General features: G+C 45.5%; 1 protein-coding gene across 1 annotated transcript in view; it reads right to left on the bottom strand.

Annotated features, from left to right (window-relative positions):
* Positions 1–2,926: 2,926 nt before the first annotated feature.
* LOC133351329 (beta-parvin-like) overlaps positions 2,927–19,267 on the bottom strand; it is a 41,178-nt gene continuing 24,837 nt past the window's right edge. The window contains exons 6-13 of the mRNA XM_061566433.1: positions 16,856–16,971; positions 16,327–16,385; positions 15,966–15,985; positions 15,787–15,848; positions 12,636–12,704; positions 11,186–11,287; positions 8,906–8,978; positions 2,927–5,691 (exon numbers count right to left, since the gene is read on the bottom strand). Coding sequence (XP_061422417.1) covers positions 5,615–5,691; positions 8,906–8,978; positions 11,186–11,287; positions 12,636–12,704; positions 15,787–15,848; positions 15,966–15,985; positions 16,327–16,385; positions 16,856–16,971 — 578 coding nt within the window. The 3' untranslated portion in view covers positions 2,927–5,614. The remainder of the gene's footprint in view (positions 5,692–8,905; positions 8,979–11,185; positions 11,288–12,635; positions 12,705–15,786; positions 15,849–15,965; positions 15,986–16,326; positions 16,386–16,855; positions 16,972–19,267) is intronic.

Genomic DNA, 19,267 nt, shown 5'->3' with positions numbered 1-19,267 from the left:
ACGTCCGTGACACAGCGTTTGACGGCGTTAACAATATACCCTGCCGCGGGTTGTCCAACGGCAGACCATTTTTCAAGCGCAACGGCACGAGCATCTGCGTCGCAGGTGGAACGCGTACCGTGCGACTACCGCCTGCACCACGGCGTTTGCAGTTGCAAATTTAGACGGAGTACCCAAAAATTTAAGACATTTCCCCGATGGCAATTCCAAACATCCCTTCTCTATGGAGATTTTGAGCGACATTCTCTGCAAAAAATCCATGCCCAACAAACACGGTACGGCCAGGGCAGTGGAAACCAAAATGTATCCCGTCACGCACACCTCTCCAATCTGAATCGTTGCGAGCATGCGACCCAAAATTCCCAGGCTACCCCCATTTGCTGCTATACACGGGCCATCAACTGGTTCCAAGGCCTGGGGCGAGGTTGGCAACGAGCGAAAAGTCTGCAAGGAGATGAGGGTCGCCGAAGCCCTCGTATCGACAATTACCCTGACTTGCACCCCTTGAACAAGCACCATCACGTCCGACAAACCCGGCGCGGCACCCAAAACGCGATGTACTAACGCGCCCCATACAGCATTACCGTGCGACTCGTACGAATGAGTGGTTACAAAATACGGTAGCACGGATGGGTGATGTGGAGGAAACATCCGTGTATTAAATGTGTCGCGACTTGCCTGTTGACCCCGGAATGGGGGAAATCCGCGGTTGTAGTCGCCCGGCGCCCTTGGAAAAGCGCCTCTGCGTCGCCAGCAGTCCCGGGGGAAGTGTCCTCGTCGCCCACACTCGTAGCACGTCCGCGGGCGGCAATCCGGCCGCCGCTGCAAGCGACCCTGGCTCCTCCAACTCCATCGGGCACCCAGCCGCGCCGGCGCACACCACCAAAGGCTGCGCCGCCACCGCCATTGGTTTGTCACGAAGATCCAGGTTGGTTTCAATGTTCCTGGCTATCTGCAAAGACGACATTTCGTCGTCGCTGTTGCTGGGAAGCGAAAGGACAACCCGCAGCTCCTTTGCCATCAGCAGCAGCTTCTCCTGGGCCAGAGAGTCAAGAGCGGCATGGTCCATTGCCGGGTAAGCCGCCTGCCGAGAGCTAATAGTGTGCTGCGGTAAGCGAGGGGAGACTCCGTGTCCGCCCGCTTTCTCAACTGAAATTTCCGCTTGGCAACTGACTGCAGTTCGTAAATGTCCTGCATAGCCGCGAATACCCCCGCCAGCGATGAGCGGACTTTAGCAGGGATGCTGTAGAACGCCACCAGGGCATCGTCATCCAGGGCCGTCGGCAGGGCCCGTAGCGTATCGCTCTCCGCCCAGCCGAGCGATTCATACGCTGCTCGGAAGCGCCGCGTAAATGCCGTCCAGTCGTCGACTTTTGCCTCGAAGCGCTCCACATGTAGCCGGCGTCATGAACCCGGCGTCTGGCTCCGTCCGTGGTGTAGCGGGAGTCGCGGCCGCGTCGTCGGCCACCACCGGTGGCGCAGGACCGTGTGGGGACTGGCCCGACACCATCGGCGCCACTCGTTCCGTTACCATAAAGCGGTCGAACGCCTCTGTGAGCATCGCCAGCTTGGCCTCCCACTGGCCCATAACGGCCCTCCATTCTTGAACCAGGCTCGGGTTTTCTGCATCGTCAGGGTCGCCCTCCTGCCCCGGAGGCAACCGATCGTCCAGGTCCGCCGGGGAAGCAGGCAACCTCTAGCCCCGATGGAGGCACCATGTCTGCATCGCTGCTGTTGGCCGACGAGTCCGCCGGTACTTTCCTTTGTTTAGCCGATTTCTTCGACATATCGGCGCTGTTCAGCAATCACTTCCGACACCAGTTGTAGTGCTGAACTTTACGCAGACAACTTCTTGCTTTTCTGTCGTCCTTTTATTTTACCAACACAGCATATTTTGCCACCATTCTCCAGCGCGTTCTCCGCTCGCTCGCCGCGCTCCGCCGGCCTCGCTCGCTCCGATCCTCCTTCTCTCTCCGTCTCTCCCGACTCCCTTCTTTGCTTCTCTGTCACACTCCAGCCGCTTTCTCGCGGCTTCTTCGTCTCACTCCAGCCGCTCTCTCGTGGCTTCTCCGCCTCACTCCATTGCTACTCTATATTTCTTCCTTTACTCCACTGCTACTCTATGCTTCTTCCTTTACTCCACTGCTACTCTATACTTCCTTTACTCCACTGCTTCTCTATACTTCTCCTACTCCACTGCTGCTCTGCTTCTTCTAGTATCTTCGTCTTCTGCTCTGACCATCTCCATCCAGCTCCCAGGCACATCTCAACTCAACTCCAACCCCCAACTCCCCGTCTCTCTGACATCCCTGTATTTATCCATGTCCCTATTCATTTCCAATTAATTAGTTGGCATCCCCCCGACGCCCCTTGCCCCCCGCCGCCACCTGTCTCCATTCCCAGACTTGGAGGCGCCACCTTGTACCCAACAACAACAACCGGCCAATCACTGCCCTGCATCCATAATTGGCTAACGGGCCGTCTCCGACTCACCCGTTGGCCCCCAACAATAGCAGCATGTCCCGACATGACCCCACTGTACCCCACACGTACGTGTGTGCAGTTACCCCCCTTGGCGCGTGTTAAACCACTACATCACCCCCCCCCCCCCGTGATAAACCACTACATCACCCACCCCCCCGTGTATGTAAACTGCTGTACTCTATTGTATCTACCACACATTTTCATCATATCAAATCGTTCTGGACACATTCATTCTGTTAATTATATATCGCATCTACAAATACACAGTTGTGAGCGGTGAAATCATCAAAGTTGGTGCACAGATTGGAGTATCATGGTATGATGGAACTAAACATTTTAACCAATCACAGATATTCGTAGTTTTGTTATTCGGCTCTCAGATAATCTTTAAAACTAGTTAGCACGCATTCTTAGAATTTATCACGCAACCAAAACCATCACAACCGAGACATTCAGTTTTTATTTCGTAGTGTTTAAAATATATTGTGCGAGACGTATAATTCATTAAAATGTAAAGAGAAAAAAACTGGTCACATTTCTATTATCGTCCCTTAATTCAACCGCCCTCATTGTCATCTTGGATAAAGAGAGCGTTTTATATTTAAACATAAAAACACAGAACTTTAATCCAGCGAAAACGAGAGATCTGAATTCCTAGAGGTGTGACTGTAACATGTGGCAACTGTCAACATTTTTTTAAAAATTCTATTATAGAATGGCAAGAAATTATATACTTAATATATTGGGTGTATTAAAATATACATGTAAGAATAACATATAGCGCAAGCATACAATGTTAAAGCGTGATAAATAACAGTTTAGATTTAAAAGCTAAACATATAAAGTACATTTGTTGGCGTATACACGGTCTATTTAATGAATTGGCATCGTGGCAGTTTTGCAATGGTTGGTGACAATGTTTTTATCCTGCCAAACCTTCGTAAAAACTTCCCTTCAGCAAACACTTGAATCGGACGCTTGATGCAAATCACGCACACCGCGTACTCGTGTCCGTCAATGATTGTCATGATACATGTTCTTTAGATATATATTTAAAATGCATGAAAATGTGGCACTGGGCCCTGCTGCCTGAATCTGCTCATGAAGAGTCGCGTTAAATAGTGCCCTCATCCTTTCGTGAGATGGAACTGGCAAAATCCACCTCTGGCTTTTTTTTGTTGAGTTTAAAAATTGCAAAATGATGAGACGCGGAGACAACGTAGATTCTGATGAAACGCTGGGTAGTCATCACCAAGCTAGTTCTCAAGGGATGGACAAAAAAACCCTGAGCTTCCAGGTCTCCAAACTTGGAATTTGCCACTGCCATTCAAAACACACAACCCTATAACAAGTAATGTACATAAAGCGTATCGTTTTTTTCTCGTGTCAATCTGGTCCACCATTTGGAACCTTAGGCAATGTCCTATTTTTTATTAACATCAAATAGAAACTGCATAGAAGTAGATGTCTACGTGAATTACCGATGGAACGTGTGCAATCTCACAGTGAAACTGATTAAAACTCTTGTGAAGGCAAATCTTAATTAGTATGGAACTCGCCAACTGATACCACAGTGAAGTGTAATACTGATTTTTTAAATTTTTTTTTACAAATTATGGAATGGTTTTAGCAGACCGTTCAATTTTAATTTTTTTTATAATTGTTTCAGGCAATTTAGGGGATAGTCGGTATTGCTTCATTTACTCTTAATGTGTAAGGCAACATAAGTGGTAAGTGCACTGGTAAAATGTGGGTTATCATTTTATGGGTAAGATGCTCTGCCCTAAACACAAGTTGCCTTGAAATGCAATAAACTCATCCAAACCTCGAAAATTATATTAAAACCGTGGTGTGGCGATAACAGAAGGGAACTTAAGAGGCATAATCACAGTGATGCACTCCGCTACCCCTGACAATTATCTGGCTCAACCACCTCAATGTAAAAGTGGTTCCTCGACATCAACATCGGCCATACGAGGAAGAAAAATCTCTTGAAATGTAACCGGTTGAAGCATTGGACGTGCATCCGTGCTTTCTTTCAATTGGCATTCTCCCTGCTTAAGCGATGTTCTTGGCTGCACGAACAGACTTGCCAAATCTTCCATCTGCGCTGGTAACCTCATGCCCAATGATGAACAGCATTCACGTGTGTCATCAAGCTATACCAAGTGTGGAGTGGAGAGGTAATGTCTGCACACTACAGTGTATACATGCAATCTTTACACTTTTCCAGTATAGCCTTCTATCAAATGTGCTCTATTCTTCAACAGCAGTGTTTGGATAAGAGGAGTTATTGATTAATGGCATGCATTGTGTTTTGCAATTACAGTAGCCCCTCGGATAACAGTGACATTGGTGAACGGCTTTTCGGTTCACGTTTTGCCTCCCGTAGGACCCCATGGTTTTGACGAACGTAAAAATCTTGATTAATGGCACGTTTACGTTATGCACGCGGGTGCCGATTTCGGCCAATCCGAGCGCTCGTAAATGGGGCTGAGCCATGCCCTCTGCCAATCAGCGATGCCCATTTATGAGCGTTTCGACCTCCATTAGCTTTGTTTACGTTACGTTGTCTTGGCAGTGGAAACAGCTCTCTTGCAGACTCAGTGATTTTTACTTCAGTTTCAACTCACAGGTGAATTAATAGTAAACGCAATGCCCCCTAAAGTGAATTCGCAAAAGGAAAAGAGTAGGAAAGTAATTAGCCTTATAAACTTAGTTTTTAGGATCAAAAAGGTAATCTTTTGATCATCTTGGAACGAATTAATGCTTTTAACATGTGTTTCCTATATTAAATTAACAGTTATTTCAGTTAAGAATAGTTTTTGTGGAACGGATTAAAAACGTTAACCGAGGGACTACTGTAATATGCCTGTTTATTGCAGTGTCTTTAAAAACCTGTGGTTATTGTGATGAGGTGTAATAATGTAAAAAACACAGTTTAATATCGGATGCGCAGATTAACAATGCATTTTGTAACCAAAAACTAGAATCTGCTGTAACAAATACATTGTTTCTAAATGTAACCTTCTGAAGATTTGCGCACGAGTCTTGGACGTTTGCGTTGGCAGGGAAGATCTAAATGCAGGCGGTGGTGTGGATGCGTAAACTCGAAAGACCGCAGCAGCCATCAATCCAGATGCTTGTACTTTGTAAAGAGGTTGTACAATACTCGTAGGGTCGACTTCAGGTCGAGGTTCACCACATCTGCGTTGGGTTGAGAGGCAGGCTTATGTTACAATAAATTGCAAGATACAAATGTGGGAATATTCAACGAGTTTCCATAATGGCAGAGGTAATGCAAATCGGAAGCAAGAAAGCAACTGATACCATGCCCCGTTAACTGTTCGAATTCACGTGTCCGTGATATTTGGAAATATTTACTCCGGAGACAAAACAACAGTTTGCGTGACCACAGGAAGGCCCATTTGACAAACTTCCCTTTTTTACATCAACAAAAACATAATCATCTCCAAATGACTCAAGCCACGACCTGCAGTGACAGTGGCTCCAAAGCACGATCACATTTTGGCACCTATCGTTTGTGTGCACTTGACACTGCCACATTTATAGTTTAGACCGAGAGGGGGACATCACCTGAAACTACAAACGTCCCCTCCACACTCAGCTGTCGCGTTCGCTCACGAGTTTCCGCTCCTCCCTCAAAACTCACTTTTTTCCCCCGAGCTCACCCCTCGACCCCTGAATCCCACCCCCTCATAACCACCACAATCACTGTCCCCTCGTATTCGCATTATATGGCCATCACTCATTTCCCGGTCATTCAATCCATTAATCATCAGTTACTGTCATAAATTTCGCTTTCACCAAATTCACGCATTACAGATTCGCCCATTGCCTCCTCTCAATCTATTTCATTCACCTCATCTCCGCCATTACATGCGTATGTACCATTCTTAATTCTCTGTAAAGCACCTCAGTTAAGGCGCTAAATAAATGATATTAAGATAAGAAAAATGCAACTTATATTTGGCCTTAAATGAATCTTTCTTAACTGTTTACAAAATCAGAAGAAAAAAAAAACAGTGCTTGTAACATCAATAACATTTTAACAAGAACACTTTTTCTCAAGCGATGCATCATCAAGTTGGATTTGTTTCTTCTTAATGCCACCACGGACCCAGGCCAACCAACAGAAATGAGCCGCGTGCAACATTAAGATGGCGCCACTCGACAGGGCTGGTCCAGATGTCTTGTCAGCCCCAATTATAATTATTTGAACACCTTATTTTTTCCCTTTGCATATTCATTTCTGTGTTAAATAAAACCTTTAAAAATATGAAGTGTTAGATAGTTCAATGGGGGGGGGGGGGGTCACACAAGACACATGGAACATCCTGTACAGTCATCTCACCCTCACAAGTTAATGCTTGACTTGGATTTGAATGCACGAGGGGGTCATATCATTACAAGACTCTGGGAAAACTTTAGACCCAGGATGGAGTTATCCGGCTCACCACAGAACCTGCTCTTGAAGGTATGGAAGATCCCATTAATGCAAGTATGTCCATGATCCCAGTACACCATAATGAAGGTTTTTTTTATTAGATCGCGTAAATATAAATGTGTTGTTAAACCCTCCACCACCGACACAACCAATAAGTAAGGTTTGTCACGTAAACAAAACGTGCCAATTCGTTTCAACTTCAGCACGCCGGTGTGTTGGAGAGTAAACCCACAACATTTACAATTTAAGTACTCAAACTTTACTAATTGGCTGTTGGGTGGTGGCAGGTTTAAGAACACATTTATATTCACGCGATCTAACCCAAACCCTCCCCCCCCCCCCCTTTATAATGGATAATATTGGTCGTGAAAGAACGTGTCATAACCATACTCTTTGGTTCTTTCGGTAAAGTCACGTAGGTAGAAAAAATAATAGATCACGACGTTTCGATCGGAAGGCAAGCAATCGTCATCAGGCAGAAGAAAGTCTAACCCAGAGGATGCCCTGTTATAACCCAGTTTCCTACAGCGTTATCGATCACTATTTCGACATTCGCCCATTTGAGCTTCGAGCACCATCTCACAAGGGAACCCTGAATGTTGGGTGACTACAAGTGGATGTACAACAGGATCAATTAGAAATTAGGTAATTAACGTCTCATGGGACCTTTTTGCCAGTATCAAAGATACTGCGTATATTATCAGAGCATGTTTGTTTGCATGCTCACCACAAGTGCGTGTGGTTAATGCAGACGTGATTCCTTGCAAAAGGTTTCTATTTGGTGTTTGAACATCTTAACACCTGTTTTTCCATAATCTAGTTACTGTCATGCTTTGATAAATAATGCCCATGTGAGGTGCTACTGTTGCTAGTAACATACGAGAGTGACGGAGCTGTTCAACTCACGGCTTTTGATCGGGATGAGATACGGGGAATGGGATTTCTGAGCTGAGCCCACAGCCTGGAAAAAGCCAGACGGGGTTCAGCCAACAACCTGGCCTCTCCAGTGTCAAGTACCTAGGTGGGGAGTTCCAGCCCTTAAAATAATAATGAATAAAAGGCAAAGGTCCAGCCCTGCAATTACTTGCTCGTGCCACTGCTGGCAGAAGGGCCTCCACTTGAGGCCACTCTGGAGCCTCTCTACAGGACAATGAGGCCGATTCTTTCCACGCTGGTCAGATGCCTCGAAAACAAACGTGGGAGTACCCACACTTTGCCCCACCACACACAGACACTGCTGATGAACTGTGGTGGACAGAGGTGGTGGTGGGGGGGGGGGATGTTACGAAGCTTGCACTACTGCAGGGGTGGCCAACCTGTAACAGACCAAGAGCCAAAAAGTATCCGTGAGTTCTGCAAAGAGCCAAGTCAATATATATATAAAAGTATATTGACAGCATGAGAGATATTCATTATTGTTTTTGCGACTGTGATAGAATGGTCTACCTTATGGGGAGCGGTAGTGTCGTGGTTAGCGAGCTGCGCTATGAATCCGGCGACTCGGGATCCATTCCCACTCACTGCCACCAACACCAATGACGATTATCTTAACTAGTCATGGGCCTCCCCTAGGTCGACTCAGCCTCAAATGAGTATCTGGTGTGGTGTGTAGACAAAGGCGGCCAGGCGTGGTGCTGGCCCCCCCACTCCTTTGTGTGCCGTCCCGGCCTTCATAGGATAACAGCACTTGCCCCAACAGTCTGTTCAGCCTATACGGGGGATCTTTGTCGACATTACGCCCCTTCGACAGAGCCGCACGAGGTGGCTTTGGGCAAACGCCGGGTTGGCCACCGCTGCCCGACTGCTTCAGCTGTTGGCATTGGCAGGTGCAAGCTGCGACCTTTGGATGGTAAAGTCCGGTGTGCCGACTGCTAGGATCACGGCGGCATCCCCGGCAACAAAACACAGAGCTGAGAGGCAACGAGTGATCACCGAAGCCATCGGGGTCCTCACCTTCAGGACGCGCCTTGGGTTTGCCCAGCCCGCCGTCCTGCATCAGCTCGAAGGCAAAGGTGACGTTGTGGACCTGGCACACATTCGAGGTCGATTTTGGAGTAGAAGCCTCGAACGCGACAGATTTCACATCAAATGTAATGTTCACTATTTAGTTTTTACTTTTAAGTTTGACCGATGTTTAATGTGTTAATTGTTGTTACCAGTGTTGAAAGTCATAGAGTGGAGTATCTTGAATAGTCAACTGTTAAAGACGAGTCGCGACCTTCAATAGCCACCGACTGAGACATCATGAACTCTTTACCATCTTGTCAAACATAAGCAACCGCAATGCAATATTAGCGCGGTTGGCTTCATATTGTGCAAAAGAAGTTCAACCAACTTACATTACAATATACACATGATTTAAACCAATTCTATATTTACATTTGAACTCAATATATTAATACATTCTAAGTTTGCTAAATGTACAGTAGCAAGCTGATAAAAAAAAACTAAAGACCATAGGCCCATCTTGGAGTGAAGCAGAGAAAGCTGCTAACGACCGTCCGGCATTGCGTGGGCTTGTTGCGGCCTTCTGCTCCAGAGGGAGCAAAGAGGAGTAAGATAAAAGATAAGAAGTTGATAAAAGAACACTTTTTTATTTTACTAGGTAAGGCCCAATGAGCTATACATAGCTGTTTTACAGAAGCGACCTGGCCACAAATGATAGCTCAACGAAGTGGCTTGTCCCATGGAAATGTACAGCAGCAGCCAAATACTGTGAACACGTGATGTTGATTCTAAATGTGGAAGGAAAAACCGGCCCTGGGCTCCAAGTGATAACCTTATAGTAGGAGTGGAGCAATGGCGCAGTGGTCGGCGCGTAGCCCAGGAGGGCAATTGACGTCTAAACCGGCCCTGGGCTCTCCCTCTTCACCAACCCGCATTGACCATCACGGTGAAGTATGGGAAAACAAACCCCCATGACCAACACGGCATGTGGAAGCCATCGTGCAGCAGTTGATTGATAAAGCACCAATGTAACTAATTAAAGCTGCTTCAATGGTAATATTTTATTGCTGTGTACTGGTTATGCATTCCATATTGAATCCTACTTAAACGGTTTCAACCACATATTGAGAATTGGTTGGTGTGGAGCTGTGCAATATATATGTGTATATACTATACTCTAAGGTTTTTCGGTAAAGTCACGTAGGTAAAAATAAATAATAAAAGTTAAAAAATAATAGAAATAAAATAATAATAATGTGTATATACTGGTCTGCATTTCTTACACAGCCAAAATTGTCAGTCCACGACTGGACGAAGGCCTCCCCCCCAAGCCATCTGGGAGTTGCTCGATCAAACGTCACCGCGCTGGTCAGGGCAGGTTGGTGAAAGGGAACGCAGGACCAGTTCAGATATACTGACCGCCAATGTTAGCAATGGCCGGGAATCAAACTCACGTCCCCAGGTGTGGAAAGCAAAGTTACAACCACTGTGCCACCTTCCAAACCCCAACATTCCTTTAGCATTGCAACATAACAGAAACCTCTCAAACTTCTTCCGTTCCGATTCAACGGTAACTATAACTTTACATTGAGGTGCTTGAACCAGATAGTTGCTGTCAGGAGTAGCCGAGTGTATCGCTGTGACGATGGCTCCTTCGTGTTCGTTTATTGGGTATTGAGCTGCGATACGTTCCCATGGTCTGTTCTGTTCTGGGTGACCAGTCGCACACTGAGTTTTTAAAAATATATACTTTCCTCTTTGTATTTATTTATGATACAATGCGCCAATGGTTTCTGGAGGGGGGGAGGGTGGGGGGCTATCGGCGTTTCAGAGCCATCCTTGGGTGGGGGGTGGTCGCCGAGATGCCCCAACCTGAGGATCTTCCGTCAGGGTGGGGGGGGGAGGGAAGCTTATATATGGGGGTGGGGGGGGAAGAGGGGGCGGGGAAGAGATAACCACTGGACAGTTTCTTCCGCTTTCCATTTGTGTGTCAAACATTTGCCATCAATGAACTGGCCTAAAGCATGTTTTTTATAGTTTGTTGTTGTAACATTCTTACGTTCTTACCCGCCCCGACTGGACATCTGTGAAAACGAGCTTTATAGCTCGTCAGATTCTTCCAGTATAACTACATTTTCTGATTATGATTCCATGGGCAATGGTCAATGGCGGCAAGGAGGAAGGCCGTGGTAGGGTTACAAACGGAGCCCGGGGAGAGAGCGCGAGGAGTGGGCGTGCACAGAAGCCGTGACGCGAGAGACTGCCGAGACCGATTGTGCGCGTTACCTTCTGATCGAAACTATCGGGCGTTAAGTAAAATCCGTACAGCGGCACGAAGTATCCCTCCAGTAGGCCCATGAGCAACACCAGGTACACCCCGTCCGCAAACTGTGAAGCAACAGATCCAATCGATGAGCTCACCAGAAAAACAGACCATTACTAACAAAGCATCTATACACAGAATAACCTTCAATAACAATTTAAACTCATAATGAGCCGTCATACAGTGTTCGCTCACTGTCATAGAGAGAGAACAACTCACAGGATGCAAGGAACCACGGACAGGCAGGAAGGTCGTCATGCGATGAGCTGGTGCCAACACTTGCCCTGGCTCTGTAGTCCTCCAAATATTCACCCTTTGCCATTCCGATGACGTATGTGCACGTCATCAGTTTATTTTGGTTTTAATAAAATAAAAGAAACTTTTATCAGTACCGAGGCTCCCACAAGGCCATGTGGGAGAGCGTGCGGCACAGTTGGGTCAGATTGCCACGTGAGTAAAGAGCTTACGCTCTCCTCCATCCGGCACAGGCAAATACACTGAGTTATCACGTGAACAAACGTGCAAGTTGTTTTCTTTTATTGTTTCAGCACACCAGAATGTTGAAGAGCAGCCTACAAGATTTTTAACAATGTGGTATGACGTTTCGCTGGTAGTCGCAACCAGCATCATCAGGCGATTTCCAGTGCAGTAGCTTACCTACGTGTCAAACGGAGTCAGGTTCAGGTTGTTCAGATGCAAATGCTATTTTCATTAACAGGATACACGAGTATAAATTTCTGGAAATATTAAAGAGAATAAAAGATAGTTCATTAAGATTAATTATTTAATGAGCTGAGGATCATGTAACCGAATGATAAAAAAACATAAATTAGGTGGGTAATTAGTTAATTGTATTAACTTGCATATTAGCTTGAATAATCTGAGCTTATGAATGCCGGAATTATAGGTGTACCGATATCCTGGACATATAAAAAATGTATTCAGAGTGAAGCTCCCAGAAATGGAATCAATAATGTATGCCTACATGGAGCAGCACTGGCGACTCTGGGTCACAGGTTACTATTTTTTCAAACTATGAACTAAAAGTATTTTTATTTTACCAGGTAAGGCTCACTGAGCTATATATAGCTCTTTTTTCAGAAGTGACCTGGCTACAACAGTTAGCTGAATTAAGTTGTTTATCGTCACGTGGAAATGTATAGCAGCCAAATACTCTAAACGCGTGTTGATTCTAAATGTGGAGGGAAAAACCAGAGGATGCAAAGAAAAATCCACACGACCATGGGGAGAACACACAAACTCCAAATATACAGGCATCGTCAGGGTGGGGATCAAACCCTAGACCTCCTGCATACCACGTGAGGTAGTTAACATCTCGCCACCATGGCGCCCCACATTCACTGTGTATTCCACCAGCAGCAGAGGAGCTTAGGGCAGAGCACGGGAGCCTACCTGCGTTTCCAGCTCGGTCACTTCCAGGTTCAGTTTGTTGAGATGTTTGTTCACGAAGGTGATCAGAGACTGAAACAAAATACATTCCAAAAGATTAAACTTTTCATATATATATAAAAATATATATTTTTTATCAGGACAGTTTGTATGCAACATATGAAGGCTTGCTAGCTCACGTCAGTGCTAGCGGGTGGGCCTCGAAGAGAGCTCTAGAGACACCCTCTGCAGGGTACGTTAGCCGACTCTTCCACACTTGCCAGACTTCTTGGTAGAGGTGGAAGTGCCCACACTTGACCCCACCACACCTGCCGACTGACTGTGTTGTACCCATTCACACTGCTGGAGGCGACGGGGGGGGGGGGGTTTAAGAAACTTGCCACCCCATTGTTTAAACTGCCGCGCCTGGAGATTGAACCGTCGACCTCTGCGTTCACAGGTTCAGTGTGTTGACCTTAACGACACAGCAGCACGCGACTATAAATAATGTTAAACCTTAATTATTCTCATGTCACTCGTTATAATGTGTATAACGTCCATGAAAAAAATTGCATCTCCGAATGCTGCGCTAGAAAGTTATTTAATAAATAAGCGCATTATAAAAAATAATAAATTGGCCTAGCTTTAGAGCAGGGAGCAATTTAATAATAGTTATTGTCTAAAATATGAGTCCACTTTTTGTTTTGTAAACCAGGCAGCGTTTATATTATACTCTTTGGTTTTTTCGGTAAAGTCACGTAGATAAAAAATAAAACAAATCAATTAAATCACGACGTTTCGGAGGCAACACAAGCTTCCGTCTTCAGGTGAAACCGTCACAGCAAAATTGCTGTATCAAGTGAAGAGAAGTCCCAAGAGGCACGACCTGATATACTGGTTAAGGGGGGAGGAGCCAGGATGGAGTTTCAGGTGGTTGTTTCTGCATGGTGGGAGAAACAACTTGGCGGATAGTGCGGTCAGAGTATCCGTTCATCTTGAGGGCCCGATGTACATGTTTTAATTCACTGGCCAGGTGGTGTTGGTCAGAGATGCAATGAGGCCACATGGCCTCACGGCACTGAACCAATTCCTCACAGCATTGAACCAATTCCTGGACCACATCAATTCCAGACACCCATCCATCCAATTTACCATGGAAGTGGAGAAAGATGGCAAGCTACCATTCTTGGATGTTCTGTTTGAGAGGAGGCCCGATGGCTCTTTGGGTCATTCTGTTTACAGGAAGGCCACCCACACAGATTCCTACTTGAAGCCTGATTCCCACCACCACCCGGCTCAAAATAATTCCCTCATCAAAATACTATACTATAAGGCTCATTGCATCTCTGACCAACACCACCTGGCCAGTGAATTAAAGCATGTACATCGGGCCCTCAAGATGAACGAATACTCTGATCGCACTATCCGCCAAGCTGTTTCTCCCACCATACAGAAACAAGCACCTGAAACTCTGATTAAAACCATCACGTTGCCATACATAGCAGGCGTGACCAAAAACATTTCCAAAATTCTAAACAAACACAAGATCCAGGTCCGATTCAATACAGTACACAAAATCCGTGATCTGATCCCATCCGTAAAGGACGCCATTCCTGAATTACAGTACCCCGGTGTTTACAGATTAAGTTGTACCTATGGTGACTGCTATATCAGGGAAACGAAACGACACATTGCTGACTGCATTCGCGAGCACAAGTCGGATTTGAAACATGGCAAGACGAATTCGTCGGTCGTGGCTGACAACTGTTATAATACTGCTGGCTCGCATGACATTGTGTTCTCAGATACCAAGGTACTTTGCAAACCTGGATACTACCAAATATTTGTCCATGAGGCCATCCAGATATACAAACACAGACATAACTTCAACCGAGATGATAGATTCAGATTGAGCAATCATTGGAAAGATGTAATTAACCAAGTTAAACTTTAGTTACCGTGCAGTTTACTGATAGACAGTCAGTTGAGATTTATCTTCTTAAACATATCCATATTACCAGTCTGTTACCCCCAGCTCTACGCACCACCATCAACATCACTACATGTTGCTTATCATGTTTAGCTTCTTTTTTACTTTAGTTACCTGCTTTGAATTTTACCCACCCAGCAGCATAACAAAAGGCGGCTTAATCCTAGCTTGCTTATCTACTTCTGCCATCTACATTACAAAGGCTCAGTTCCAGCAGCAGTACTGACTATCTCACAACTCCTCCTCCCCCCTTAACCAGTATATAAGGTCGTGCCTCTTGGAACGTCTCTTCACTTGATACAGCAATTTTGCTGTGACGGTTTCACCTGAAGACGGAAGCTTGTGTTGCCTCCGAAACGTCGTGATTTAATTTATTTGTTTTCTTTTTTAACCTACGTGACTTTACTAAAAAAAACAGAGTATGAATCCTTGCAGTCACGAAAGCTTCAAATCTGGTCTTTACATTATTTTGCTTAACTCAGTGAGAACTCGAGGGACGAGAATTGCCTCGTTCACAAGAGCGACCACGGTTACCAAAACAATCACTTAACAAGTACAACAACGAAGCGAATAGAAATCAGCCCAAAAACAACCGCATGGCAAAACACAACCACGTTACAGAAGGAATCGAAAACTGGAGCGATACTTTTCCAACAGTTACTTGCAAAATATATCGATGTGAAGTGCTGCAAAATAAGTGATATTATCTGAAGGCATCCAATGAACAGTCGTGATGGCTAGGGGTTTAGGGGTAAACACTTTTTTGTCAACGATGAAACAACCAACTCATAGGTTTGTTACAACGCATCGGGGGGGGGGGTTCATATTTTCAACACATTTTGGATGCGGGATACACCCGACGCTTTTATATTAGCCGGCATGTGGCCAGGATAGCCTGTAGGTTCTACGAGGTCTGCAAATGCCTTCCGTGGGACGTTATAAGCGGGGGGGGGGGGGGGGGGGGGAGAAGTAAACATGTTTTTAAAAGGCCAGAATAAAAGTGAAGCAACCACAATGGGCCAAACAATTGTAACCAAATACTTGCAAAGAAAAAAAAAATTCCCAAGAAGATGCAAGTTGAAATCGTCACGCCAGATAGCACAAACGGATGTTTTTTGCCGGTCTCCCCAGAACGAAGGTGTGCTATGCGCGTGAGCTCGCAATGGCGCGCGGACATTTCCGTACCTTTTTGACGACGTTCAGTTTGTCGGGAGCGTGGTCAAATAGCGTGTCAAATGCGTCGCGCTCTGCCAAATAGAAATGCAACACGCGGACGGTGATGACACGAAGGGCGACAAAAACAAATCGCCACGATTATCATCTTAAAAGCGCCGGATTTTGAGGGTTCGGCAATTTGTACTCACCAAATCTTCCCGTCATTGACCTGCAAATACAAATATTAATCATTAACGGGATGCGCAAGTAATTCTGGAAATATCAATCATTCAAGAGCATAAGAGAAACTTAAGTCGGGTCACCCATTTAATGAGCCAAGGGTTATGAAATAAATGTGACATTTTGGGAATTGTTTAGGAAAAGTCGGATTGATAAAATCGTTCTTTCTTCCCCAGCACATGGCCGTGAAGGAAGGCCACGGTGCTATTGACGAATGTGTTGAGTTGTTTTGTTAATTGTGCTTGTGCTCCGCTGCCAATTAGTAGCAGCGGATAATAATCATAATCAAAATGAGTTTAAATGTGAAGATATGGTTGCCGTTCCACTCACTCAGTAGTGGTGGTGATTTTTTCCTGCACTTGACGCGTTTGCAAGCTTCCTCCTCGTTTCTGGAACAAAATCACACGAAGCGTGACAGTGCATGCCACACGGTACAAATCAAACCCAGTGAATTAAAACCATCTGCTCGCCCATGACTTCATGTTTGAACAACGAGAGACAGTAGCCGCTGCATATTACTGTGTACACGAAGGCTTCACTCTAAGCCACAGAAAAGATCCTGGTATTTGTTATTTTCATAAAAGTTACCGTGGGTCTCATTATAAAATATATTAATATCTGGAAGTCCTTTGCTGAAGGAGTGGCACACTTGTAAGGCAGGTGAGTGCTTTATTTTACACGTGCAAATGGATTACCTCTAGAAATTCCAGGTGGGAGTTGAACAGAGCGTTCGTTTACAATCTCAGATTTGCGCCATATCCCACCAACACACACACGAGTGGGCCCTGCAGCCACAGCTGCACGCAGGAAGCTCTGCGCACACGGAGACGCAGCAGCGCGTGGGAGCCCGGCGCCGCACCTGCACGACGAGCAGCTGGATGGTCACGTGCTCGGGCAGGCGGATGGGAGCGCGGTAGTGGATGGCCAGCGCCACCAGCAGGTGGAGGATGGCCACCAGGTTTTTGGAGTGAATCACTGCCGCAAGAAGGAAGCCACGAAAAGACAAAACCGGTGCGGTTAACTCGCAAAAAAGGCGTTGCTTTGTTGCATCAATGTCCCGAGTGACTGGCTGTAATTTAAAGGTTAAAATGCTGCCAAATGCACATGCAAGTTGTGTACAATAGAGAGCAAAGTTTCAACCCACGACCATCTTGTATGTATGCATGTTGAACCCCTTTCGCACCGTACGTAGCCAACCGTGCTAATCAGAGTGTATTCATTTGCCATGATTTATGTTGCTATGAAGGAGGGAAGGGCCCATAGCCCTAGCAGTGTTGTTATTAACAAAAACGTGCCGAGTGTTTTTGTCCATTGTGCACCACTGCCAAAGCAGCAGTAGCAGCAGCATCACCACATGATTCCTATGAGATTGTGGACATTTGCTGGTGTAAGATATTCTTGGTTCTCTTGGTAAAGTCACGTAGAAGGGAAATAATACAATAATATAAATAAAACATAATAAAATAAAATTCTCACGACGTTTCGGCCACAACGCAAGCAGCTGTCATCAGGTGAAGAAACAGAGTTGTCGGAAAGACAGCGTCTTAATGAACACTGCTAAGCTTGGCAGCGTATTTTAAGCTTGGTGGGAGGAGGACAGCACCTTGACAAAGGAGTTTACATATCAACAGAGGAATTTAGCAAATGCAGATATGGAATTAGTCACTCCTTGTGGAATGTGTAGGCGGTGGGGGGTCATATTATGCTAGTGTATTATGTAGGATTAGCAGTAATAAAGGGAGGGAAATTTGAATAATAAAGAACTGCAACAGCCCAAACCACCGCGTATCAAGCTAGTGCATTATGTGGAAAACAAAAAAGGAGTTTCTAAAGAACTCCACATGTCTTTAAATCGAAATTTGGTGTAAGATAAACATGACTCCTCTACTTACGAACGAGTTAAGTCCCAGAGCTCTGTTCGTAAGCCGATTTGTTCGTAAGTTCAACTTTACTTCTGTCGATTCCAAACACGTGTAGGCTAAACATGGGGAATGGCTTTAAAATATGTATATCTTGTAGATGCCGCTGGCTCTCCATGTTCTGCAGATGTAGATGGTACCACCGGCATCTATTGCGTGGCAGTTGAACTTAGAACTTTCGGTCCAAACAGGTAACTGGACATACAAACAACAGCTGGATGGTCACGCGCTCGGGATACAAACAAACAGGTTTGTTCGTATCTCTGAAAGTTCGTAAGTTGAATGTTTGTGAGTAGAGGAGTCCCTGTACTCATTGAAGGCTGAGTCGACCTACGGGAGGGCCCAGAAACCGCTTCAGATAATTGTCACTGGTGTTGTCCGTGAGCGAGAATCTAACTCGGGTCGCAGGGTTAGGCGTGCAATGCAATGCTAGCCCTCTGCACTATATATTTACATTAAAAAACATAGCAAATTCCATTAAGAACTTGAGGAATATCAGTTTGGTTTTAGATGGGGACATTATCACTAAACCAGACTAAGTGTGTGAACGGGGTGTGGAGATTTTAAATCTAGATTGAAAACTCACTTCTTTAGAACTGCTTTTTGTGCTTAGTTTGTTGTCCATCCCCCACACCTCAAATTAGCATGGTTGACTACGTATGGTGTGGAAGGAGTTCAACATACAGTACATCCGTAGGTAGGGAATTTGGTTTAAACGACAAACAGAGGGCATTGCTGGCAATCGCAGCAGCTGGCGTTTTCATTCCAATCGGCAGAGTGGCCTCATTGCATTTACACAGCACTCACAGGATTACTGTTGACACTGCTACACAAGGGCACTTCATCACTGCCATTAGCCCCGCTTTATAACGCCAGTACTGCCCAATAACATTCACTTACACGTCAACACACGGCTGTCATTGTCGTATGCATTATTTTAATGTTCTTTAATGCAGATTGAATTTGAATCTGATTTAGGACGTGTAAGAATGTAATCATCAATCATTATGATAATTAACTCTAGGGAAGCCCGTCCCTTTTGTATGGGGTGACATAATAAGTCACCTGACGCTCCCCACTCACCAAACACAAAACTCACCAGACACTCAAATAATACTCACCAGATAGGGTCATTGGACACCAGTCAAATGGCACTCATGCTCACCAGATACTCACCACTCATACGCACGAGATACTCACCACTCATACGCACCACTCACAGACACACCAGACACTCACCCACTCTCCTATGGCTGACATGGTGAAGTATCTGCTCATGGTACAGACTCCCCTTTTTCGTCTTGCATGGGCAGCATCTCCACATGACGTGCTATAGCACGCTTGGTCCGACA

This window comes from Lethenteron reissneri, chromosome 37 (genome assembly GCF_015708825.2).
Source record: "Lethenteron reissneri isolate LAM-NWPU_2019-01 chromosome 37, ASM1570882v1, whole genome shotgun sequence".
Taxonomy (NCBI): Eukaryota; Metazoa; Chordata; class Hyperoartia; order Petromyzontiformes; family Petromyzontidae; genus Lethenteron; species Lethenteron reissneri.
This window is presented reverse-complemented; position numbering and strand designations above follow the sequence as displayed.